Source organism: Schistocerca nitens, chromosome 6, assembly GCF_023898315.1.
Source record: "Schistocerca nitens isolate TAMUIC-IGC-003100 chromosome 6, iqSchNite1.1, whole genome shotgun sequence".
Classification (NCBI taxonomy): domain Eukaryota; kingdom Metazoa; phylum Arthropoda; class Insecta; order Orthoptera; family Acrididae; genus Schistocerca; species Schistocerca nitens.
The window spans coordinates 421020141-421046417 of record NC_064619.1 but is presented as its reverse complement, the minus strand read 5'-3'; the positions used below and the strand labels follow the sequence as shown (position 1 = coordinate 421046417).

The following is a 26277-nucleotide window of genomic DNA, read 5'->3' as shown; positions in this document are numbered from 1 at the left end:
TCCAGCAAGGACTACCAGATATTGGCTTCCGAATAGCTTGTGATGCTACCAGTATGCACGAACTGTTGAAGAAATAAGAGCTTAAAAATCGATATACAACTAAATCGAACATGCATGCACAACGCATAACAAGTCTCTCAATAATTCAAATACCTTTTAATCGTTTCCAAAAGTCCTCTGAACTTCAATTCAACTCAAAACACGGCGAACATAGGAAGCGCGAGAGACGTTTGGCAGAAAAATGGCGCCAAAGCTTATCAACCAATCATGGGCAACTTCACCTGTGGCCACTCTCTCTATATCCCTTCCTTTACCAGCGTAGCTTATAAGAAATATCGTCTTTCCATAGATGTATTTTTGCATCAAACCGATTTTAACTACGCTTTGCCACTGTTTACTTGAAGCTCTATGCCAGTAGTGACTGTTCCTGACAACAAATGGCAGGAATTAACGCGCAGGAAGAAGAAAACAATTGTTGAGCGTGACTAGTTGCTGCAGTCTTCATTGTGAAAATTGATGGTAAAAAACGCGTAAAATACGTAAGTTTTGCACTTTCGTTTACTGTGAAATAATTATCATGTGTTGTGACAATCCTTCCTACATAAGTACATCATACATTTGACTTGCATAATGATTTCCAGATAAGATAAACTGCGAAAAACCTTATTTTGCTTCAAAGCAACAGTGGAATTGAGTGGAAATTCCGTAATATAATGCCTCGCTTTACAAATCTATTGATGTAGGTGCTTGAAATTTTGCTTTGCAGGTATAAAATCACATTCTAGACAGTTTTTAAATATTGCGTCACCATGTCTGACTTTTTGACTGATGCTGACCTAGAATTTATTATGAATTTACCCAATAATGAGTTCAATGCATACATTGATGTCCCTGATGGGGATATATCAGATGTTGGAGACGAAGATAAAGAAGAAACTGTCGAAATTGATGAAAGTTCTCAATTTATTTCCGAAGCAGCTGTCATGAATTTAATTCAGATGGCGGAAAAGGAGGATGGAGCTGAAATTTCGGCAATTAGAGAGTAGCAAGAGACAGAATATGAATTTCCAAAGGTAGGGATCACTAACAGAAGTAACAATATTGAGAAAGTACATAAGTATAAGTATAATTACGTATTTTAGACGTCAGTATCCTTAAATTTCAGGCTGATGCAGTCAGGAGTGGTAAAGTTATTGATTCTGAGCCAAAATCAGATGTAAGCGACAACAATACAAATGAAGGAGCACCATCTACACGTGAGCAGCAGCAGCAGCAGCAGCAAGTAAAACATAGATGTAAGCGTAGTGATTATAAATTTAGATTTTGTGGTACAAGACACAGAATGGTAAGGATCACTTCCACCACCACCAAGTAGAGAAAATGACACCTTTGCAATATTATAAAATATTTATGAATGATGACGTATTTGAACTCATTGCTGTGCAGTCCAGTATCTATGCTTTGCAGAAAGATTCAGTTTCGTTGCAGACGACCAAAAATGAAATGGAGCAGTTTGTTGGTATTTTACTGCACATGGGCATAATCAATATGCCTTCAATTCATTTATACTGGTCGAATGAGTGTAGATATTCACCAATAGCTGATGTGATGAGCAGAAGTCGCTTCTTCCAGCTACCGTGGTATTTTCATGTTGTCAATACTCAAGACTTGCCTGAAGCTAATAGTAATCGTGACAAACTCTTCAAGATTCGCCCACTTTTATCTGCATTGCAGTCGTCATTGAAGACACTCCCTCCAGAAGAATACCAAGCTGTTGATGAACAGATAATACCATTCAAGGGTAGAAGCGGTTTGAAACAGTACGTAAGAAATAAGCCTCACAAGTGGGGCTACAAATCTTTTACGAGAGCTGGTTCTTCAGGCATGATGTATGATTTTGAAATTTATGTTGGCAAAAACACCTGCAGTGATAGAGGATTAGGTTTGTCTGGGGATATTATTGTTTTGGCATTGACAGAACCATTGCCAGAGAAACAGCATTTCAAAGTGTTTGCTGATAGTTGGTTTTCGTCTCTACCATTAGCAATTGCCCTGAAAGAAAGGGGTATTGAATTCTGTGGCACTATCAGGACAGACAGGATGGGAAAATGTCCGTTGAAAACTGAAGCGGAGCACAAGAAAACTGGACATGGCTCCTGTGACTGGAGAGTGGAGACAACAAACAATGTAGCTTTAGTACGCTGGTTTGACAGAAAATGCATAAATTTCGTGTCAACATATGCTTGTGTTGAGCCCATGGCAACATGTAGACGCTATTCTGCATCTGAAAAGAAATTCATTGATGTACCTAGACCTTATATAGTGGAAAAGTAAAACAAACATATGGGGGGCGTGGACCTTGCTGACATGTTGATAGAGCTATACCGTATCAACTTGAGGTCACGGAAGTGGTATATGCGCATTGTGTACTGGTGTTTGTCTGTAGCAGTTGTCAATGGATGGCTACTCCAACGACGTCATATGGTCCAACGTGGAAAAACCTCAAAGATGTCACTCCTGCAGTTCCAAGCTAATATTGCTGCAGGTCTACTGCTTGCGGGGAAACCAGCTTCCCAAAAGAAGAGAGGAAGACCAAGTTCTGAAATGTTGACAAGGACTCCTGCAGCAAAAAGGACTGTATGTGCAGCTCCAGTTATGGATGAGCGTTTCGATGGGTTCGAACACTTTGCAGATATGGTAGAGAAGAAAGGTCGATGTAAAGTTTGCATTAAGTCTACTACACAAATTTTTTGCATGAAGTGTAAAGTGCATCTGTGTCTCACAGTAAATAAGAAGTGTTTCCACATCTTTCATGGAATATAATAACTTCATAAGGAGAAGATACAACACACACTGATGTCTGACAAGATACTTGAAAGTTTGCAGTACAAAAATTTCAAATTTTTACTGATACACAGAGTTGAATTTGTTAATTACTCGAAGGAAAATTAGTCATCACCACATCGTCAATAATAAAAATGCTGTGCACAGACTTCTAAGCTGCAAAATGTGATGTATAAACCAATATTTTGCTTAAATGAAGTCATGTTTATTGAATTTTGATTCTATGATGTCACTACCTGTAAGAACCACTATTGCTTAAAAGCAACATTCAAAAATTTTTGGAATAAAACATATAAAAAAAGATTATATCATATTTTACATTTATGCACCTAAATAAGTGTAGAAACGAATGCCGATATTTTTTTTCTCAAACTTCGAAATTCGGTAAAGAAAGGGGTATACGGGCTCTCTACTTCTAAATACAGATAGGCGATATTATGCGCAGGGGCGATATTTGAAACACCTACTCTATCATTCAATCTTGCATCGATTTCAGTGCGAAAATTTTTGGCTAAGTCATTGAATTTCTGTGAAAGTGTGTCATGCAAATCCTTGAATACTTGTTTTTGTTCTTGTTTCATTGTTTTTAGATTTTGTATAACAGTGTTCTGTTGGTGTTTTAACATGTTCATATCTTGTGTCAAGTATAAATTTTGGTATTCATATCTTGTTTCATATCGCTGAAATTTGTCTTCATACTATGTAATGTCGTATTTATGTTTTTATAATAACTGCCACAGAACTGCATCAGTTGTACTAGTGTGGTTGCTGTCAGCTGAACTTCCCGAGTTAATGTTTGTGTTGCGAAATAGTGGTGTTTGTAACGTGTTGTCAAGATTCATATTTGTATCGCTTTCCAATTTTTCATTCATGAGTAGTATACGGTATCACTCTGGGAGATGCGTGACATTGTCTCGTCAATTGTAGACATTGTGTCTTCAAGGTTATTCCTGCGACACTCATCTCTGACCTACTTAAATCTTCTGCAGTAGGCATGATGGCGCCTGAACTTCAGTTGTTCCATTGTGCAATTCTACGCCATCTTGACTGATTGCATTTTCGCTATATTTTATATTTTTCTGCCATGTTGTATGAATACGCAAAAATAAAAATTTCACGAAATACGCCAAAATTTTGTATGCTAATTATTACACTTGATAATTGTAATGTATGCAATGTCAAACCCTTTTTTACATCTGTTATGATACGAAAACTATTGTGTCCGCAATTCTTTATGTTTTACTGAGAACGCGTATCACACTGAAAAATAACTGTAAATTTTCCACCATAAAATTCAAGGAAGGGAATAATGAGGAAAAGGTTTCTATCTACATCAATAGAGGCGCTACCAAGCAAGCAAACTTTTGTAGCCGTCCTACCTTTGCTGCTCCGAACAAACCAGCTTAATATGGAAAATATCACATAACCTGTGTCCAGTTCTTATTTCTATCCAAAATTTTCCCCTCAATTTTTGCCTTTTTGCTTCCCGTGCTCCGCATTGTGATTCATTCAAAAAGAAAATGCAGACAATTAGTTTATATGACTAATGACAATGTCATGTAAATTTCTTACTATAACAATAGTTAACAAAACCTACTTAGAACCGGTCCCCAATTGCTTTATAATAAATAAAATAAAAAATGGAAAAAATTTAAAGTATAGTACAATTGTATAAACGTAGGCTTCCGTGGCCATTGTCCCATTCACTAAAAATTTTCTGGGTTTATGATCGCATTGCCAGTATATTTAAAACTACTGACGTTTCGGTCCCTTTTGCAAAGGTACATTCTTTAGCGTGTTCCTGTTTACTGCTGAATGAGATAACTTTATTTCTTATATACTGCAGACTGTATTGTCAATATATGTAAAACTACCAACGTTTCGGTCCCTGTTGCAAGGCACCTTCTTCAGGGTGTTTTTGTTTACTGCTGAATGAGAAAAATTTGTTTCTTATGTAGCTGCAGATATATAAGAAACAAAGCTTTCTCATTCAGCAGTAAATAAAAACACCCTGAAGAAGGTACCTTGCAATAGGGATCGAAACTTCGATAGTTTTATATATATATATTGACAATATGGTCACAAACCCAGAAAAATTTTATTGAATATAGTACAACTGCATTATTAGTAAACGTTCTGTATTTACGAAATTGTGCTATTCGAACTTCCTCTTACATTTTAATTGTAGATGCAGGCAGCCGACTCCAAGGACACCAGTGCATGTCAAAAATTGAAGAAATCCTCCCAACTAGGCTCCACTCCACTTCAGTAAAAATACTTAATACTCTGTTAAGTCTTCTCTTATTCAGAATCACATATAATACATAACACTTGTAGCACATCATACTTCAAGCAATACATCTTAACCATCGTTCTACATACAAGAGAGCGAAACAAAATCACGCCTTACCATGCATTCAAAATTAATGTCATTGCTGACTCTTATAGTCGATCGCTGTTTCATTTCTTTCTTTTTTTTTTTTTTTTTAGTAAATTTTAACTTCACCATATCTGGGGGTCTTTCACCACGTACCTACACAAATTTTGTGCTCTAAACGTACATCCTCAGAAATTTCTTCCTCAAATTAAGGCCTATGTTTGATACTAGTAGATTTTTCTTAGCCAGGAATGCCCCTTTTGCCAGAGATAGTGTGCTTTTTATGTCCTCCTTGCACCGTCCGTCGTAGGATATTTTTCTGGCGAGGTAGCAGAATTTATTAACTTCATCTGCTTTGTGATCATCAATCCTGATGTTGAGTTTCTCGCTGTTCTTATTTCTGCTACTTGTCATCACTTCCATCTTTCTTCGATTTACTCTCAGTCCATATTATGTGCTCATTAGACTGTTCATTCCACAACAGGTCCTGCAATTCTTCACTTTCACCGAGTATAACAATGTCATCAGAGAATCTTAACATTAATATCTTGTCGCCTTGAATTTTAATCCCACTCTTGAACTTTTATTTCTGTCATTGCTTCTTCGACGTATTGATTGAACAGTAAAGGCGAAAGGCCGTATTCCTGTCTTAGATCCTATTTAATCCGTGCTCTTTGTTCGTTGTCTTCCACTCGTATTTTTCCTTCTTGGTTCTTGTATATATGGTAATTTTCCCATATTTCCCTATAGCTTACCCCTACTTTTCTCGGAATTTTGATCACTTTACACCATTTTACATTATCGAATGGTTTTTCCAGGTCGACAAATCCTATGCACGTGTCTTGATTTTTCTCCAGTCTTCCTTCTATTATCAACGAAAACTTGAGAACTGCCTCTTTAGTGCCTTTACCTTCCATAAGGCCAAACCGATAGTCATCTTACAGATCCTCAGTTTTCTTTTCCATTCTTCTGTATATTATTATTGTCAGCAAGTTGGATGCACCAGCTGTTACGCTGATTGTGCGATAATTCTCGCACTTGTCGGCTGTTGCTGTCTTCTGAATCGTGTGGATGATGTTTTCCAAGAAGTCTGACGGTATATCGCTAGTCTTATATAGTCTACATGCGAACGTGAATAGTCGTTTTGTTGCAACTTCCCTCAACGATTTTAGAAATTCTGACGGAATGTTATCCCTTCTGCCTTATTTGATCTTAAGTCCTCCAATGCTCTTTTAAATTCTGATTATAATACTGGATCCCCTATCTCTTCCCTAACGACTACTGTTTCTTCTTCTATCACAAGTTCTCCCTATCACGGAGCCCTTTAACGTACTCTGTCTACTTATCAGCTCTGTCCTCTGCATTTAACGATGGAATTCCCATTGAACTCTTAATGTTACTACCCTTACTTTTAATTTCACCGAAGGTTGTTTTGACTTTTCTATATACTGAGTGAGTCCTTCGTCATTTCATTTTAGATTTCTTCACATTTTTCAATGAGCCATTTCAGCTTGGCTTCCCTCCACTTGCAGTTTATTTCATTCCGAAGTGACTTTTCCCTGAAGATTTTTGCATTTCCTTCTTTCACTGATCAATTGTGTCCTCCGTTACCTATGGTTCCGCTGCAGTTACCTTCTTTGTATCTAATTTTTCTTGTGACCGCCCGTTTTAGAGATGTCCACGCCCCTTCAACTAAACTGCCTACTGAACTATTAATTATCGCAATATCTATAACCTCCGAGAACTTCAGACGTATCTTTTCACTCCTTAGTACTTCTATATCGCACTTCTTTAGGCACTGATTCTTCCTTACTACTCTCTTAAACTTCAGCCTATTCTTCATCATTACTAAATGGTGATATGAATCTATAACTGCTCCTGGGTACGCCTTACAAACCAACATCTGATTTCGGAATCTTTGTCTGACCATGAAGTAATCTAAATGAAATCTTTCCGTATCTCGCGGCCTTTTCCAAGTGTGCCTCCTCCTCTTATGCTTCTTGACGGAGTATTCGCTATTACCATCTGAGAACTCATTGTAGAACTCAGTCTTTCTCCTCTCTCATTCCAAGCCCATATTCTCCGGTAACCATTTCTTCTGCGCCTTGTCCTACAACAGTCTTCTAATCCCCCATGACTATTAGATTTTGATCTCACTTTCCTGTTATATTGGTAGGAAAATCTATAAATCCCTCGTCTGAATCCCATAGTCGGCCACCATGACCATCACTCAACTCAGATGATAAGTAAACATTTGGCCAGGCATCCACCATATGCTGCCGTCGTCCTGCGAGCTTCGTGGTTATTACCTTCTCAGAATACACAATATGTGTCGTGAGGTTAAGGTTTTCCCAGCGGATGTAATGAAGGCAGAACTGTCCGATAAGAGTCAAAGTGGCAAAGTACTCCTTTCACATACACATCCGGTGTGATACCAGAGAATTTTTCCATCATATCATCATTTTGAGTCAATAGCAATAACTTGATAGTGCCCCCCCCCCCTCCCCCGCCTCTCTTGAGTTATCTTTGTAGTCAGTCGATATGTCAAGGTGTATTTCATGAAAGACTGAAGAACTTTAAGAACATGAAAATAATCTAACGTATCTTTGGTACAGCTGAGTGATAAGAACTTAAGGAAATATCTGCAATGACAACATTTCCGCCATGACTGTAATATTGGCCATTTCGACTATTATATCACTATCAGGCGGGTAGTTAGCGTGGATGAGCACAGGCCATCAAACTGTCAGGCCACCATAATATAGCGTAATAGCGGAAACTGAGCAATAGTGGAGCGCAGAGAGTAATTACAGTTGATGACTGAAACGTCACTTCAGAAATTTTGTATTTCTGTGGTACGTGCCTGAAGGAAATACTTTCAGTCAAATGGATGATGTTTGTTTCGATGCATTTATGGTCAAACTGGTTTCTCTCGTGGTATATCTACCTACAACCTACCAAGTACTGACAGCTGGATTATATTTTATGTAACTCTTTTCAGCATTCAGAACAGCAGAAAGATCCGAATGACACTGCTGATTCCTCTTTTGGGATAGACGCAACTGTCTGATAATACGTCATGTATCTACTACTACTCAAATGCATTTATTCAGCATTACAACACAGTATGGATGAGAAAGGAGGATACAAGATGAACATCACCGAAAGCAAAACGAGGATAATGGAATGTAGTAGAATTAAATCAGGCGATGCTGAAGGAATTAGATTAGGAAACGAAACACTTAAAGTGGTAGATGAGTTTTGCTATCTGGCAAGGAAAATAACTGATGATGGCCGAAGTAGAGAGGATATAAAATGTAGACTTGCTACGACAAGGAAAACGTTTCTGAAGAAGAGAAATTTGTTAAAATTGAGTGTAGATTTAAGTGTCTGAAAGTATTTGTATGGAGTGTAGCTATGTATGGAAGGGAAATATGGACGATAAATAGTTTAGACAAGAACTGAATAGAAGCTTTCGAAATGTGGTACTACAAAAGAACACTGAAGATTGAAGAGGTAGATCACGTAATTAATGAGGTGGTACTGAATAGAATTGGCGAGAGGAGTTTGGTTGGTAGGACACATTCTGAGGCATCAAGGGATCACCTATTTAGTATGGTAAAAATTGTAGAGGGAGTCCAGATATGAATACATTAAGCAGATTCAGAAAGATGTAGGTTGCAGTAGTTACTCGGGGATGAAGAGGCTTGCACAGGACAGAGTAGCATGGAGAGCAGCATCAAATCAGTCTCTGGACTGAAGACCACAACAACAACAACAGCAACAACAACAACATGAATAAAAACCGATAGCACAATTCAAGCAATACTACCAATTCAAAAACCTACAGCTAATGTACTTGACGACAGATCATTTGGACCAATTGAATTATCCTGTTGCTTCATTAAAACACTCTTGAATATATGATTAACGTAGACTGAAACGGTGGACTGAATCGAGTAAACTACTTCCTATATTAAAATTTGGTTTTCGCAAGGGTAAAAGTACGCTAGACAACCTCTCCATTTTATCAAATGAAATTCAAGTGGCTAATCCTCTAGTGCGGCTTGCAGATACTTCTGATGCTTACACAATGTATTACCTCCAGTCATGCTCCAAAACTTATTACATATGGGCTTTCAGCTCAGTTTTGTTTCGGGAATCTAATAGTTTGTAAGTGCATGTAAAATACTAGCACATCAAAAAAATGAACTACAAGGTCCCAGAATTATTTGAAGAGGCTTATCCCAAGGGGTTACCGTAAGCCCACTTCGTGACATACTCTACAACTCACATTTCAGAACAATTTTTTCACCGTCCATCAGGATTTTTCAGTATGCTGATGATGCAGAGGGTGTCCAGATGAAACCTCCTTGATTTTCAAATACAATAAAAAACAGCTGTGAGACGAAGATACTTGCAGCATCGTGTAAAATAATACAAAACATTTTTTACAAAAAATTATTACACTTCTAAATGGGCTCTTTTCTAAAATCGTAAAATGTCTAGCTGCAGTCTCTCATTCCACATTCGCACACCATGTCTGCGGTGATGGAGGCTATTTCAACCAGAGTTCCTCTGCGGAGATCGCCAAGGTCACGAACAGGCGAGACATACAGAATATTTTTCACATAACGCCAGAGGAAGAAATCGAGAAAGATTATGTCCGGAAATCGCGGTGGCACTTGGATGGTCCATTTCATCCCATCCATTGCTGTGTAAATGTTCGGTCCATGAAGTTACGAACACGTAGGCTTTGTGTGATGGCGCACCACCCTGGCGGGAGATCACATATATCTGAAGGAAAAGAAGCTGGGAGACAGAAAATTGCTCGAGCACGTCCAGGTAAACGATTCCTGTTACTGTTTATTCGATGAAGCAAATTGGTCCAACTATGCTCTCTTTCATCAGCGCATGTCACAAATTCTCCTTTTCTCTGTCTCTGATATGTTCGTGAAAACTGCGAGTGTTATGCCGGTTAACCCTCCCACATTTGTGGAAGGTTGCTTTGTCAGAGAAAACGACATTTCCTAGATATTTGGGATTTCGTCCGATCTGGTCCAACCATCTCAACAGCAAATTCGTAAGTAGACAGCAAGTCGTTTTGCTTCAATGCCTGCACAATTTGAACTTCGTAAACGAGCAAGCGAAGTTGTTTACGCAGCACCTTGTGAACTGTCAAGCAAAGGATGTTAGCTCTCGCGATGCTTGGCGAACTAACTTCGTTGGCCTTCTCTGGGAGATCTCTAAGATCTCTTCTACCATTTCATCAGATGAGCGTTTTCTGTCAGCACTTAACGGTTTTCACTCCCTGTGGTTTGGAACTTGTAATACCAAGCCTTAATCATCTTAACGTCTGGTGGCTCCCTTTGCAATTCATGTTGGAAATTTCTTTGAACAGTAATTGATGATTTAGTTTCTGCATATCACACCATGCATTGAGCTCTTTCTTGAGGTGTAGTCATTTCTGGTAATTATTTAGCACCTGAAACAAAACGAAAGGGATCGTTTAAAAAAAATCTGTACAAAACATTTTGAGCTACTTTAGATGTTGCCGCAAATTGAAAGTATCTATGTCTGAAGTTTCTTTTAATTGCATTTGGAATTCAGGAAGGTTTCGTGTAGACAATCTGTATGCCGTGAACAAAAATTTATCCTAAATGGAAGCTTTATCGGATCAGGCACTTACAGTATTAATTTCCTTGGCTAAATGCAGATGGCATTTCAATAGCAGAAAACAAACGTATACAAATTAGAGAGGATTTCACTCTACTGGACTACAACTAACTTCCCTTTAAAGTCTTTTTGCACTTTCTGGACAAGAATTTAGACATATGCTTCACGTGGATTAGCCATATTAACATATCATCAATAAAATAGAACCATCTGTGAATGTTCTGATTTCAGCAGCTTGGTAAGTAGGTTGTCTCTTTCTTTTTCTGAAACTGTGCATGGCTCTGATAAGATCAATACTCGATTAGAAATCATAAAAAGCTCTTTCTAAACTCTTTAGTTGTCAATATCGTTATATTAGGCTATGACTGGGAAGAATGTTATCCACACCAAAAACTGCGCTGTTAGTTGAAACTGTGGAAAAGAAGGTGTGAGTCAGAAAACGACTGTTACTGAAGAAGACCCTTCTACTAAAGAATGTTAAGACCCAAGTAATATTTTACCCTAACTCTTCCATTAATTTCATTCAATGGATGATAACATCATTCCAAGCTCAACTCAATTTTTTGCTTATCCATTAGCATTACTGGCAGCAAACACCTTTTTTGGCGTTCAGAGTCATTTCTTATAACGTATTTTGATTAGAATGTTTTTTTTATCATCCTGCTAAACATGTTATATCGTCGATTCTAGGCGGGTGGATCCACTTCTCATATTTTATTCAGTGTCACTGCCGGAAAACTTCTTTTACTGGCCTTGTTGGGTAGTGTATATTTCGTAATCATTCTGCAGCATAAATATGAAATAACTGAAGACGTCGAATATTACTGTAGTTCACGATACCGTGTTTTCAGAAACGCCGTTTATTTAGGAAAATCTGTTACAAAAACTAGAGTGCGCCTCTTTTTCCGTCTCCTCAGTATAAGATCCACCACACGACAATATCCATCCGCCTCTATTCATTTCTTTTAAGACAATTAAAAAAGAGACGCCGGCATAGATAAAATTTTCCAAATCGCCGATAAAGGATACACGACGAGGAAAAGTAAAGTTCACGGAACTAAACGGAAAGGGTTTTGTTACAGCCCGAGGGACGTGTGATATATTACACGCTCACTTGTTAGCACTAAAAAGGTGTGGATTAACAGTGATTAATTTGGCTGAGACGTATTTTTTGATCTCACTAGCATTTACTGTCGTTTTCTTTCCAAGTTTTATAGATATTTGTTTATTATTATTACTTGGAAAACATTCCCCGTAGCTAAAAATACGTCTACTTCATTCAACGACAGAGAAGGAAGCATACTTAGATTTATATATTTGTTTCGTAAGAGAAAGACAATGAAAATAATTTCTTTGGAACCTAACACCGGCCACTAAATAAATTTTGCTGAAGTGTTAATAACAATAAAAATAGTAACCAGTCAATCTCTACGCTGTCTGAGGGTGTACATGTGAAATTACAGGGTCTCCAGCGCGACAACAATGTCAATGTTTTGGTACAACTTGACTGCTGGCGCTGTCTTTTGTTACACTTCTCTTTTCCACGCCCTGGATCTGCTATTTTTCGGAACCAATGCAAAAACTTTATATTGGTGCCCCCATCCCCCCTCGAGCGTTTGAGGTAGGACGTCAAAAATTAAAAAAAAATCGATTTTTCAGTAATATGTACATTTTATACCGCATATGTTTCTGAAGAGCATGATATATATAACATATGTTCGAGGAAATGTAAGACTGTTATTCGGTCTTCAGTGTGCCAAAGCGAAGTGCCACGAATCCTCGCACAGCATTCTTCTATCACAAGTTACAGTATTTCGCTCTGTGGAATTCAAACGTGTATAATTTGTAATGGAAGCCGTCAAACTTATATTCAGGACAGTGGTAATTAAAATGTCCTGTGGTGCCTCTCCTGCTCCTAATCAGCCGGTTTGACATTCAACCCTCATTTAAAAAAAAAAAAAGAAAAAAAAAGGATACTCACAATTAATACTGGGTGGTATTATTTGTGACCGGGAGAATAGGAACTCTTCAGAAAATTTGCACTCTTGACCGCATATTAGCAAATAAGGAAGAAACCGCTAAGAGAACTCCAACTACATAACAGGAATGGGACTTGACCAAATACCCTAGACTCTCGCCAATCCGGCCCTCAGTAGTTCGGCCTCTCAGTAATCCGGCGCATATCCAAAACCACGTGCACAGTGAATTATCCTCAGCAACAATGCTTAGGTAAACAATACTTGATATACTGTATTTGAAATTGTAGCTTTCTTTACAGTTCGGATCAGGTCTTCTAAAAGGAAACACTTTACGCTAGACCTCAAGCAGAAACTCGAAATTTTAGATAAGTTAAAACAAGGTTCTTCGCAGAAAGCAATTGCTGCTGAGTTCAATGTTGGGCGAGCAACTATTTATGACATCAAAAAGAAAGATGTTATTCGACAGTACTCAACACAAATGGATAGTAAGTTGGGAAAACGGAAGGTTATGCGAAAGAGTGAGAATGAAGAACTGGACGTAGCTGTTTATAAAAATGGTTCAAATGGCTCTGAGCACTATGGGACTCAACTGCTGAGGTCATTAGTCCCCTAGAACTTAGAACTAGTTAAACCTAACTAACCTAAGGACATCACAAACATCCATGCCCGAGGCAGGATTCGAACCTGCGACCGTAGCGGTCTTGCGGTTCCAGACTGCAGCGCCTTTAACCGCACGGCCACTTCGGCCGGCTAGCTGTTTATAGATGGTTCATACAACAACGCAGTAAAGGAATTACAGTCAGTGGTCCGATTATAAAGGATAAACAGCTGCATTTAACAAACAACTTGGCGGTAGTAACTTGCTTGCAGCGAGCGAAGGTTGGCTATCAAAGTGGAAAAAACGACATGGCTTTCGGCATCTGACAGTCACCGAGGAAAATCGCTCAGCTAACGATAAGGATGCTGATGAGTTTTTAAGCAAGATACGGAAGATAATAGAGGAAGAAGATTTAACTGCTGACGCCTTATATAATGGTGATGAAACAGGACTCTTTTACAAGATGCTTCCTTCAAAAACATTAGCTGCCAAGGACGAGAAGGAAGCTCATGGTTATAAGCAACAGAAACAGTGCATAACATTAATGGCGTGTTGTATTGCAATGGGAGTCATAAACTACCGCTTATGGTGATACTAAAATTCCAACACCCATGTTGTTTTCAACTCACTGACAAAAAATACTCTACCAGTGCAGTTCTGATCTCAGAAGAAAGCGTGGATGGACAGACATATATTGTCTCGGTGGTTCCATGAAACGTTTGTACCAGCAGTGAGAAAAGAGCTAAAGTAGAAAAAGCTTCCACTCAAAGCTATCCTTATAATTGACAATTCTCCCAGTCATCCTTCAGAAGTTTGTATAAAGTCAGATGGTATAGAAGCACTCTTTCTCCCACTCAATGTGTCAGCCCTAATTGAACCCATGGACCAGGGAATTTTGGAATCAATTAAAAGTCATTATCGACATTCACTTCTCGTCTCCTTGCTAAACGAAAGTGAAAACGACTCTATCGAGACTATGCTGAAGGCGTGGAAAGCAATTAACATGCCGAAGCATGGGACTAAGTGGAGAGCGCTAGCATAATGAAGAGCTGTAGGAAATTGTGGCCACCCATTGATGCCGAGTTGGATCCAGTAGTGAGTGACAGCGACGAGCCAGTCAATTCGGAGTTATCAATTAGTTTGTACACTGACATGTTACACAACCTTCCAGGAGGAAGATGTTACTAAGTGGGTGAATGAGGAAAACTGTGATACGGACCAAACTTAACAGATGAAGAAATAATCAAAAACGTGCAAGAAAGTAATGATGAAAGTGATGAAGAAGAGGACACAGGAGGATAGAGCATGAAGATTTCTCACGCTGCTGGTGCCGAAGCTGCCGAGGACTTCCTGGAGAGCATTATGCAACAAGATACGTGCAGTACCAATGTAATGCTTTAAAGCGGATGCATGACAAAGCATGCCACCGGCGCGTATCATCATTGCGACAGTTAAAAATTAGGGACCAGTTTCATACGACTGTATAATTGTATACAGTATACAGTGAAGGACTAATTTTTCTTTGAAAATTAATGTATTTTCGGATTTAATAAAGTACATACACTAGGTCTTAAAATTGTATCCTTCGGTTTAATATAGTACAGTACACTATATCTCCTATGTTAAAAAAAATTAAAAAACAAAATAAATGAATAAAATAAATTTCAGACACTCAATAATCTGGCACTTCCGCTAATCCGGCACCCTTACGTGCCAAGAATGGCCGCATTAGCGAGAGTCTAGTGTAGTATCAAGATAACAGGCTCGAGAATCTCTCTCCCGACGTCAGGAGAAGAGGTGCCCAAACGTATGCCCTTTTATATCAATTGTAAGCAACTGTTGCAGCAATCAGATAATTTGCTCGTAAAACTATTGAGATATTCACAATGTATACGACAATCGAAAGACTGAAAATCTTTTATGGCGAATGTCGTCAAACTATTAGAGCAACGATGCGGTTGTTTGTTGTACGTTCTAGAAACTGGAAGTATCGAGAATATAGCTCTCCAAGCAAAAAGGAAAAAAAAAAATGGCTCTGAGCACTATGGGACTTAACATCTGAGGTCATCAGTCCCCTAGAACTTAGAACTACTTAAACCTAACTAACCTAAGTACATCACACACATCCATGCCCGAGGCAGGATTCGAACCTGCGACCGTAGCGGTCGCGCGGATGCAGACTGAAGCACCTAGAGCCGCTCGGTCACACCGGCCGGTGGGCGCTAATGACCACTGTAGTTGTGCGCCCTAAAACCACAAAAAAGAAAAAACCACCGGCCGGGAAGCAAAATGAAGAGCAACTGACGAAAAAAATGAAACCAACACTTCAAACAACATTCTTGGTCTATCAACGTTTGGTGCATATTTTCAAGACCCGCATCATTGGTCTCCTTTTATTGAAGGGAATCTAAATACACTCAAGTACCTCGAGTTTCTAAGATATGCTGTTGTTGCTGTTGTTGCAGCTATTGGAAAACATTCCACTGAACATAAGGCAATCGGTGAGGTACCAGTGTGACGGACGTCTCTTCGATTCCGCGCAATTAAGAGAACATTTGGAGAGGTTTGGAACGATCGTTCAGGAAACGCAAAATAGTCTGCACTCTCATCAAACTTAACACTACTATACTTTTATCTGTGACGAAAATTCAAACAAGAGGTCTATTGGGAAACTCCGACGACTCCCGAAGGTACGAAATGCCTTATAACATGGGTTTGTGCTGCCGTTAACTCCAAATGAAATTCAACGTGCAGCATCGTTTCTCTAGAATAGTCAAGATCAACATTTTGAACACTTGGCAGGGCAACAGTGATCATAAACACACAAACCGTACCCGAGTTACGTATTTGCTTACATCTGGTATAACAGGTCAGCCGTTTGTGGAACCTCTTCTCCTTACGGTGGGACGGTGGTTTGCGGTGCTATTGTCTTGATACTGTTTGATGAGGCCCCATACATATTATGTCGTTGAAGTTTTCTTAGAAGCTTCTTTCAAAGAGATACAGAAACAAGTACATAATACTTCCATAACAAAACCACAAAGGTCATCAGTAGGCGGTTCAGCAGATCTCCACGATTTGCAGCGGTCGGGGAGACCATCCATGGCTGTCACAGCTGACAAGTTGCAGCGAGCTGATGTTGTCATTCGCAAGGTCAGACCCATTCGTGGAAGACATTTTGAGGACGACGAGAAGGTGATTCACACAGTGAAGCACTGGCTCCGCCACCAGGACAAGGATTGGTACTGACAGCGCATTAACGTCCTTGTTTCGCGCTGGAGGAAGGCCACAGAATGGGATGGAGATAACGTGGAAAAATAGGGTCTGTAGATAAAACAGCGTTCTTTCGTGTGTGTAATTTTCATTATGTTCGATAAAGAATTGTTGAAGAAAAAAACCTTGTAATTTTCTCATGATGTGTCCCTGCCGAGTAACTTACCTCAATGAAACTTGGACTATATGTAGAAAGAACTGCTGCAGAATAGTATAGAAGGTAACTGAAAGAAAGACGCAATCAGATGAACAGAAATGACACTTTTATTCAAAGACAATAAGTACTCTGAAGTCGCCGTGATTTGTGATGGTCCCATGGACACTACAAAATACGGTACAAGTTCTTAGTAGGGCATGTTGTCCACACGATTGCCAGTGAATACTCTACAATGTGTTCCCATGGTGACCACAAAGTTGATAAGAAGTTCTTGAGTTAGTACATGCCGGCCGATGTGGCCAAGCGGTTCTAGGAGCTTCAGTACGGAACCGCACTGCTGCTACGGTCGCAGGTTCGAATCCTGCCTCGGGCATGGATGTGTGTGATGCCCTTAGGTTAGTTAGGTTTAAGTAGTTCTGAGTCTAGGAGACTGATGACCTCAGATGTTAAGTCCCAATACATCTCCTCAACGCATCCCACACATCGTTGATGGGATTTAGGTCGGAGGACAGGCAGGCCAGTCCATCTGCTGAATAACCTGTCATTCCAAGAGCTCTTTCACCTGTGCAGTTCGATGTGCTCACATAGTGTCATCTGTAAAAACGATTTAGAGATCAGTACACTTATGCAACATTATGGCTCTTCATACCATGACACCTGCCCAACCACAACAATCATTTGTCACAATGGTCAACGTACCTTAATGTGGCGGTGGCGATAAGTGAGGACTCATAAAGCAGCCAGGAATATTGTCGAATATGATAGTTTTAGTGGTCCAGGTGTTATGTTGTGGGGAGGCATAATGTCACGTGGGCAGTACTGACCTCCAAATCTTTGGACACGGTATGCACGACCACATCGAACTGACCAGTTGGAGGAGCTCTTGGAACAAGACGATATTCGGCGAAGGGATTGGGCTGCCTATTCCTCTGCCTTAAATCCCACTGAGCATGTGTGAGGTGAATTTCGAAGACATGTCTACACGGACCAACGACCATCCGCAGTTGCCAACCACGCTGGTGGAGAAATGGAACACCCTACCAAAAGAAATCCTTACCAGCATTATGGCCAGTATGGCTGAAGAGCGTGCATTGCCGTCCGTGGCCATCACACACTATTAAGAACTATGTTCCATCTTTTGTAATGTCCAGGAGTTCATCACAAATCGCGGTGGCTTCAGTGTAATTATTGTCGTTGAATAAAAATGCCATTTCTGAACGTCTCATTTCGCATTACTTTCAGTTATCTTCTTTACTATACTGTAGCAATTGTTTCTATTCATGGTCCAAGTTCCATCGAGCTTTGTTACTTAGAGGTGACACATCATGCTGCAGTTACTATCGGATTTGAGTTTTATGCATCAGTGCATATTCATTGTTCTTTTTTTAGTAAACATGCAGTCGATTCTAACATCTTGTACTTCTTGCTGCTTTATGAAAAACCTTACATAGTTAAATGTGTATGCTTCAAGCAATATGTTTTGTCAAAATTTTTTGTCATTCACACTGAGACTATATAAAATTCACTTATCTTTCGACAGATTTTGATAATAAATATTCGACTGAATTATTTTTCTTTGCCTGGAGTCCTGGTTTACATATTTTAATGACTGACCCCCAAGTTTAACAAATGGGATGACACTGTGTGTTTGGTTAACCTATTTTTCTACTTTGAGGGCTCTGCCAAGCAATGGTATGAGAACAACGAGGAGAAGTTCTCAAGCTGCGAAATATTCCAGGCGGAACTGTGCAAGTATTTAGGCAACACACGATGACAGAAGTGCAAGGCTGAAGATAAATTAAAGTGATGAGAACAGCATCCAGGAGAAAAGACAGCATCCTACATTCGAGACGTCTTGGAGCTGTGTAAAATAGTGGATCCTCAAATGAAGGTGGATGATAAGGTTGGACATCTCATGAAGGGCGTTGCTGCGGACATGTATCAACCCCTACTCTTGAAGGAGGTTTCGACAGCAGACGACTTCATAAAACGGTGTCAGTATATCGAGACAATGCATCAAAAAAGAATTACATGCAAGAAGTTTGAATGGCTTCCAAACGTTGTATCGATGTCTGCGATGGAGGAAGAAACTGATTTCACAAGTGTTCTTCGTCAGATAGTGAGAGAGGAAGTTCAGAAGGCACTTGGATTGCACGGCGAGCAGAAAACCGAGATGCTTCAACAAGTCATAAGTAGAACAGACATTGAACCCAATCTCCCGTCCTTCATTTCCGTTTAAAACGGTAAAAAAAGTCGAGACCCAGGCGAAGTTACATTACTACAATCCCACATGAAGAACCTGTTTGGGCACCAAGGTAGACTGATGTTTGGAGGACTCAGGATAACCAACCAGTATGCTACCACTGCGGACGACCGGGACATGTAGTGCACTGTTGTTGAGAAAGGCAGGGGATATTTGATGATACCCACGCCGGAAGACAGCAGACCAATCTTAGCTGATGCCAACTCCGAGACGACGAAGATGAGCAAGAAGATGTGGGTGCAGGACGACGTAGGCCACCATCATCGCAAGGTAGCTACTGGAGAGGACGATCCCCAACACGCCGATCAAGGTCTCCATCGCCGTTTAGAAGCTCCAGCAAATCACCTAGATGCCGCAACCTGGAAAACTAAAGGGTGCGACCTTCCTTGGAGGTGAGGCCACTGAAGAGAAAAATCCTCCGCCGTTGATCACTATAAAATGATAGGAAACTACGTCGATATCCTCATGGATGGCCAACCAGACCAAGCTCTTGTGGACTCTGAAGCATCATAGTCAGTCATTTCGGATAAGTACCGAGGCCAGTAGCAGAAAACTATATTCGTCGACAACAGAACATCTCTGCTGAAGGTGGCTAATGGGAAATATGTAAAACCTACAGGAAGATGTGTCATTTGTGTGGATATAAGTGGCCATACAGCCCTTGCAATTCATCGTCTTACAAGAGTGTAGTCATGATGTCATTCTTGGATGGGACTTTTTGAAAGCTTCTCAAGCAATTATAGATTGTGGTCGCTCGAAGATTATACTAGACGAGATGAGATACTGTGGACGGGAAGATGTGCATCCAAGTGTATGGAGACTATGTGTGCTGGATGAAGTAATCATTCCTGCAGTCAGCACTAGAGAGGTAGCTGTCAAATGTCATGCCATGCATCAACCCATGGATCTTGTAGTGGAATGTAACAGAAGCATACCAGTGAAGAATAACTTGGTCATCCCAGCCTCTGTCATCTCGTTTAAGAACAGATTCGGTGAATTGTGGATAGTTAACTGCTGCCGAGAACCGCAGATCCTTCCAAGATGCATGTGCGTAGCAAATGCTGAGCCATTAATTTCAGAACAGCTGAGCATCATAGAAACCTCCCATGCCGAGTCTGTGGGTGAAATTAGTGCTACCATTATGAGACAAGATCTTCTAGCTCGATTATCACCAGGTCTCACTAAGGAACAACAGAAGAAGCTACTTGCCAGTCTTCAAGAGTTCTCTGAATGCTTCAATCCACAGGCGAAGAGAAAATCAGACAAATCGATGGTGAAGCACCGGATTAACACTGGAGACCATCAACCAATAAGCCAGAGAGCATACCGTGTGTCAGCAACGGAATGTAGAATAATTCGTGATGAGGTTGAGAAAATGATGAAGAATGACATCATTCAGCCTGCACAGAACCCATTGTCATCACCAGTGGTTCTTGTCAAGAAGAAGGATGGCAGTTGGAGCTTTTGTGTTGATTACAGGAAGCTTAATAAGATAACTAAAAAGGACGTTTACCCTCTTCCACTAATTGATGATACACTAGATTGTCTGAAGCGGGCTAAGTCTTTCTCAATCATGGACATGTACTCAGGATGCTGGCAAACCGAAGTAGATGAGGCTGATCGTGAGAAAACTGCATTCATCCCCCTGAGGGCCTGTACGAATTTAAGGTATTGCCATTTGGTTTGTGTAATACACCAGCAACTTTTGAACGAATGATGGATAATCTTCTAAGGCACCTGAAGTGGACGATGTGCCTTTGTTATTTAGATGACATTATAGTGTTCTCAGAGATATTTGATGAACATATAAAAAGACTGAGGGCCATTCTTAAGTGTCTCCAACAAGCTCGACTGAAACTTAATCCAAGGAAGTGTCTCCTTGGAGCAAAAGAAATCAAAATACTTGGACACCTAGTGTCAAACGAAGGCATGTGGCCAGACCCAGACAAGGTGAGAGCTATAATGGAATTTCCTATTCCTAAAAATATTAGAGATGTGAGAAGCTTCCTCTGATTATGTTCTTATTACCGTCATTTTATCTAATACTTTTGTATCAAAGCCGGGCCATTCCAAGAGTTGTTAAAACCCAATGCTAAATTTATCTGGGGTGGTGCTCAACAAGATTCTTTCAATGTGCTGTGAAGAGCTCTGATGACTGACCCTGTACTTGGTCTGTATGATGAGAGAGCACCTACAGAACAACACACAGATGCCAGTGGGTATGGGATTGGTGCAGTTCTGGTGCATATTTCGGATGGAAAAGAGAAGGTTATAGCCTATGGTTCTAGGACACTTACAAAAGCTGAAAGAATTTACTACAGAAAGAGAATGTCTTTCTGTGATCTGGGCCATGTGCAAATTTTGACAGTATCTCTATGGAAGGCCATTCACTGTTGTTACAGACCATCATTCACTTTGTTGGTTGACAGGTCTTAAGGATCCAACACGACGATGCGCCAGATGGGCACTACATCTTCAAGAGTATGACGTTACCATAGTGTTCAAAAGTGGAAGAAAGCACCAAGATGTTGACTGCCTCTCAAGAAAGCCTGTGCAAGACCATCAAGACTTTGATGAAGATAGTGACTGTCTCGCTGCACTCCAGGATCTCTCTGCTGAGCAGAAGAAGGACGCCAAGATATCTCTAATTATGCTTGCCTTAAATCGGTCAGAGGATGTAAAAGGGCAATTTAAGGTATTTAATGGATTACTTTGCAAGAAAAACTTTGATCAGTTTGGAAAGAGGTGGCTACGAGTGATTACTAAACACATGTGCTTAGATGTTCTACAGAAATTCCATGACACACCTGAGGCCAGACATTTAGCATTTATTCAGACATACAGTAGGATCTACAAGAGATTTTTCTGGCCAGGTTTAATTAGGGGTGTCCGTCACTATGTGTCGCACTATTGAGAGTACCAGAGGAGAAAGGCAGTTTCCTCAGAAACCACCTGGCTGACCACCATTACAAAAGCAGTGAAAAGAGCCGAAGCATTCGGGGTAGCCAAATTCATCGTAGAAGACATTGTATTAAAACATGGTGCCCCAAAGCCATTAATTACGGATAAGGGAAAGTTTTTCAATCGAATCTTGTGACAGAGATAAACTGTTGGTGCAACATTACTCATCACATGACAACTGCCTACAATCTGCAAACTAACGGGCTTACTGAGCACCTTAATAAGACCTTGGCCGACATGCTATCAATGTTTGTCAATGTTGAGCAGAGCAAATGGGATAAGGTGCTATTTTTCATGACATTTGGCTACAACACCACCAAACAAGACACCACGGGATTTACGCCATTTTTCCTGGTGTACAGGCATGAGGCGACTACGATGATAGACACTTTGTTTCCGTTACATCCTGACTACGTGGACGACAATTACATTGGCCAGGTGTTAACCAGAGCTGAGGAAGCTCAGCAGTTAGCTCAACTCTGTACACTGCAGGCTCAAGAAAATGATCACCGAAGGTATGACGAGAGCCACTGCCCTGTTGCCTACCAGCCTGGTGACCTCATCTGGATCTTTATTCCTGTTCGGAAGGCTAGTCTCTCTGAGAAGCTCCTCAGGCCCTACTTTGGACCTTATAAGGTTGTAAGACAGTTGTCTGATGTTACTTATGAAGTTGAAGATTTTGACCCCAACACAGGACGATGAAAGATCAGAGATACAATCCACGTCCTTCGAATGAAGCCCTATAACGATCCTGCAACCCAGGGTAAATTTGAAGCCCCAGCAACAGGCAACAAGCAGAAAGGCAATGAAGAATGTAGCAGCAAGGGAAGTTCTAAGAAGATCACCGCCAGGGTGAACATCAGTCATCGAGAGTCAGAGTTTGCAGGACTGGTGACTTGTGCCCAGACTAGGAGGACATAACACTGTGATGCTGTTCTTGTAAGGAGGGAGCAATGTCGCAAAAGAAGCCAACTAGCCCAGTCACTGTAGTCTAGTGGTTATGATAGTTGATTGTTACATGGAGGGTTGTGAGTTTGAAACTAACCTGAACTGAAAAATTTTAAATTCTGTATTCGGTTTGAGTACCTTCTAGAAGTATCCACAAATGGTGAAGCAGTGTACTGGAATGTTCTGTAGCTGTATATATACAGTATGTGTTCTGGCTGCACTCTTGTATGTGCAAGTGCTGAATAAACCTTGGTTAAGTGATGTTAGTGTTCGTCATTCATATACTTACACCTTTCATCTTTTGTTTTGTAAACTCTGTTGCTTTGCAAACACTTTGGAATAATGTGAGTACCACAGAATGTAAGTAGTGGAGTGCATGTGATTTAGAAGAATGGGATACAATAAAAAGACATTCATGGCAACAGGCAACTCTTCAACAGTTATTTTGTCATCACAAACCTAAGAAATCAAAACTTTCAGCTGCAAGAAAGTACTCCTAGAGAAGACTTTGAGCCATTGACAACAACAATGAGATAATCAAGATAAGTAAAAAGTTCTTCTTTTTTAATCTTACTCCTCTTGTAATTTCCAAAAATTTGTGCAAACAATGTGAACTTTAATGGTGATGTGTGGGAGGGTAAGATTACAAGTGGTGGCATCAGCCGTGATTTGTTGACTGATAATGAAGTTTTGTTGCAGAAGAAGAAAGAACAACAATTTGTGTGATTATAGCTATAAAATTCCAATCACCTTAAGAAAGGAGACCAGAGAGCTGCCCAACAAAGTCCTATCATCAGTGAGGAGAATTTCATGATATCTACAGTGACAGACCAGATGAATAGAAAGACTTCACAACTACGATGAAATTAATTTTTCTTGGTTGACTCATGTGACTGCTAGCAAAATGATAGAGATGAAGGTGGTGATGAAGTGAAAGTTGTAGGACCCGGCCAAGACATGTTTAAACCAAGTGGAAGTGTAGAAAGCAAAGAAACAGTCAAAACCGATATTATGCAGTTGACTTTTTTCAAAACTGAGTGCACTTAATGATCAGTCAACAGAAACAAAAGCAGAACAGTCTGAAAACGATGATAAAATGGACAGGGTACAGTACCAAATAGACCAAATAAAAATCACGTTTTGGAACTAAAAAATGGGTTGTCAGATGGATTAAAAAGTGCGAATGAAAAAGTTGATGTATTAGAAAATAAATTTATTGTTTTGTAAAATGAGTTAGTTGCACAAGCTATGCAACAGGAGAAGAATGTTAATGACATCAGAGTTCAACAGAAGGTTGTACAGGAAAAAATGTAACAGAACTTCAGTAGTTTAGATCAAAAAATTGTAAATGCTGAAAACAGTATGCTAAATAATGTAAATGTTCTAGATCAAAAAATTTCACTGTTTTCATACAGTGGTATTGCCTGGTCCAACACTTCAATCAGAAGTTTTCCATCAGATAATTTACATCCAGTGGATTTTCTACTCCTCTGTAGAGATAGTTTTGTGTCAGGCATGAGTGATGATCAAAAAATTAAATTTGTTAAAAGATGTCTTTAACACAAAGCTCTGTCATTGGTAAACGTAAATTTAAGTCAGTGGGAAACATATCAAAGTTTCGAGAAAAGTTTTTTTCAATAAATTTTGGTCAGAAACTGAACAAAGGGGAATTAAAGGAGAATTTCTGAATGGCCCAAATTATAGGAATAGGGATGGTACACCGAAAGAATTTTGTAAGAATCAACTTAAGAGATTAGCACACCTTGACAGGCCATTTGATGAAAGGACCCAGCCAGGAATTGAACCTGGGCTCTTAAGATTGACATTCTATCGCACTGACCACTCAGCTACAGTGGGCGGACAATAATGGGGATAACCATGGGCAGTATAATAGGCGAAACAATCATAGAGGCAACTATTCAGGAAACGATGGTCCGCCTCAATGAGGGTCCATAGTTTTGGGGCAAGGAAACACAGCAAGTACAGGACCCCAAACTTACACTCACAATTAGACAATAATAACAGTATTAATAATGTAGCACAGATATCTGAAGTTGAACAGAAGGAGCATCAGATTTCTCATTTATGTTTTGATCAAATGTTTTGGCATACTATGTTTAATTACAATGTTGTAGATAATAATCACAAACCAGAATGTGAGAGTAATGAGAATTTTGATGTAATATGTACTAATTATTTCTTCTCTTAGCCAGAAAACAGTGTTATTGATAATTGTGAAACAGGTAATAACTGTATTGGATCTGAATTAGGTGGTATGTTTGGTGTAGATGTGAATGAGAGCTGCGGAATGACTGTGGTTGGTAAGTCTGAACTGGTAACTTATTGCCAATGAATGTAGGTGAGGTATGTGACCTTGATAGTGATGAGACTTGTGTTGTTAATGATGTTATTGATGATAATGATGATGATGATGAAGATGATGAATATCAGGCTTTTGTGGAGGTTAAGAATAATGAAGTTTCTGAATTATTTGCAAATACAGGTAAGGTAAGTGATATTTGTGATGATTAAAGTGAGAGTCATGGAAGATCAGTCCAGTCAAAGAAGTTTTTTCATTAATATCATGCAGAGTAATGATCCAAACAGTAAAGGCGAGTTGACTGTAGGCCTGGAGAACGAGGGTGAAAATGTTTTGAAATTTATTTGGGACTATGTTGATGATAACATAGATAAAATTGCATTCTGGAATAAGTTAGCTGTGGTTAGTCAAAATTTGTATCCATATAGGTGGAATGAAGTAAAAGAAGATCTAAGTAGGAAACGTAATCTTGACAGTAATATATTTTGTGCTCCTTCTGTAATAAGTGATGTTGGTTGTGCTATGGAACCCATTCAGTGTGTTCAGTCCTTACCTGACAACATGTGTAACCATAGTAATGCTGTGATACAAGTAAAGTTGTTAAAACCTTGCAAAACCAGTGTAGATGTAGCATGTGATGAAATTGAAAGTGATCTTTTACATGAAGTGTCTAATAGCAGAGTCGATAATTCAGATTTTGGATATCCTTACATTAAGATTAAGATTGATCAGTGGGAAGGGAACTGTTTCATTGATACAGGTAGCCCGATTTGTGATATAGCTGAACAATTTAGAGACAAAATCCAGTGTAGTAAGAATTTTGTGGAAACGTCCGTTGCAAGTGTAAAGATAAGAGGAGCAACTGGTAAGCAAAGCAAATA

The 26277-nt window shown here is 39.7% G+C and overlaps 1 protein-coding gene across 1 annotated transcript; it reads left to right on the top strand.

The window, feature by feature from the left end:
- Positions 1–809: 809 nt before the first annotated feature.
- LOC126263385 (piggyBac transposable element-derived protein 3-like) lies at positions 810–2334 on the top strand. The gene is made up of 3 exons (XM_049960478.1): positions 810–1031; positions 1166–1345; positions 1447–2334. Exons 1-3 carry the CDS (start codon positions 810–812, stop codon positions 2332–2334), a joined length of 1290 nt encoding a protein of 429 aa, XP_049816435.1.
- Positions 2335–26277: the final 23943 nt, after the last annotated feature.

Bases quoted from the DNA above. Each gene is read 5' to 3' on its own strand.
- LOC126263385 (XM_049960478.1), top strand. From the start codon at position 810: ATGTCTGACTTTTTGACTGATGCTGACCTAGAATTTATTATGAATTTA. The intron at 1,032-1,165 runs GCAATTAGAGAG...CTTAAATTTCAG, and splicing joins AGGATGGAGCTGAAATTTCG to GCTGATGCAGTCAGGAGTGG. The intron at 1,346-1,446 runs GTAAGGATCACT...ATTGCTGTGCAG, and splicing joins GTGGTACAAGACACAGAATG to TCCAGTATCTATGCTTTGCA.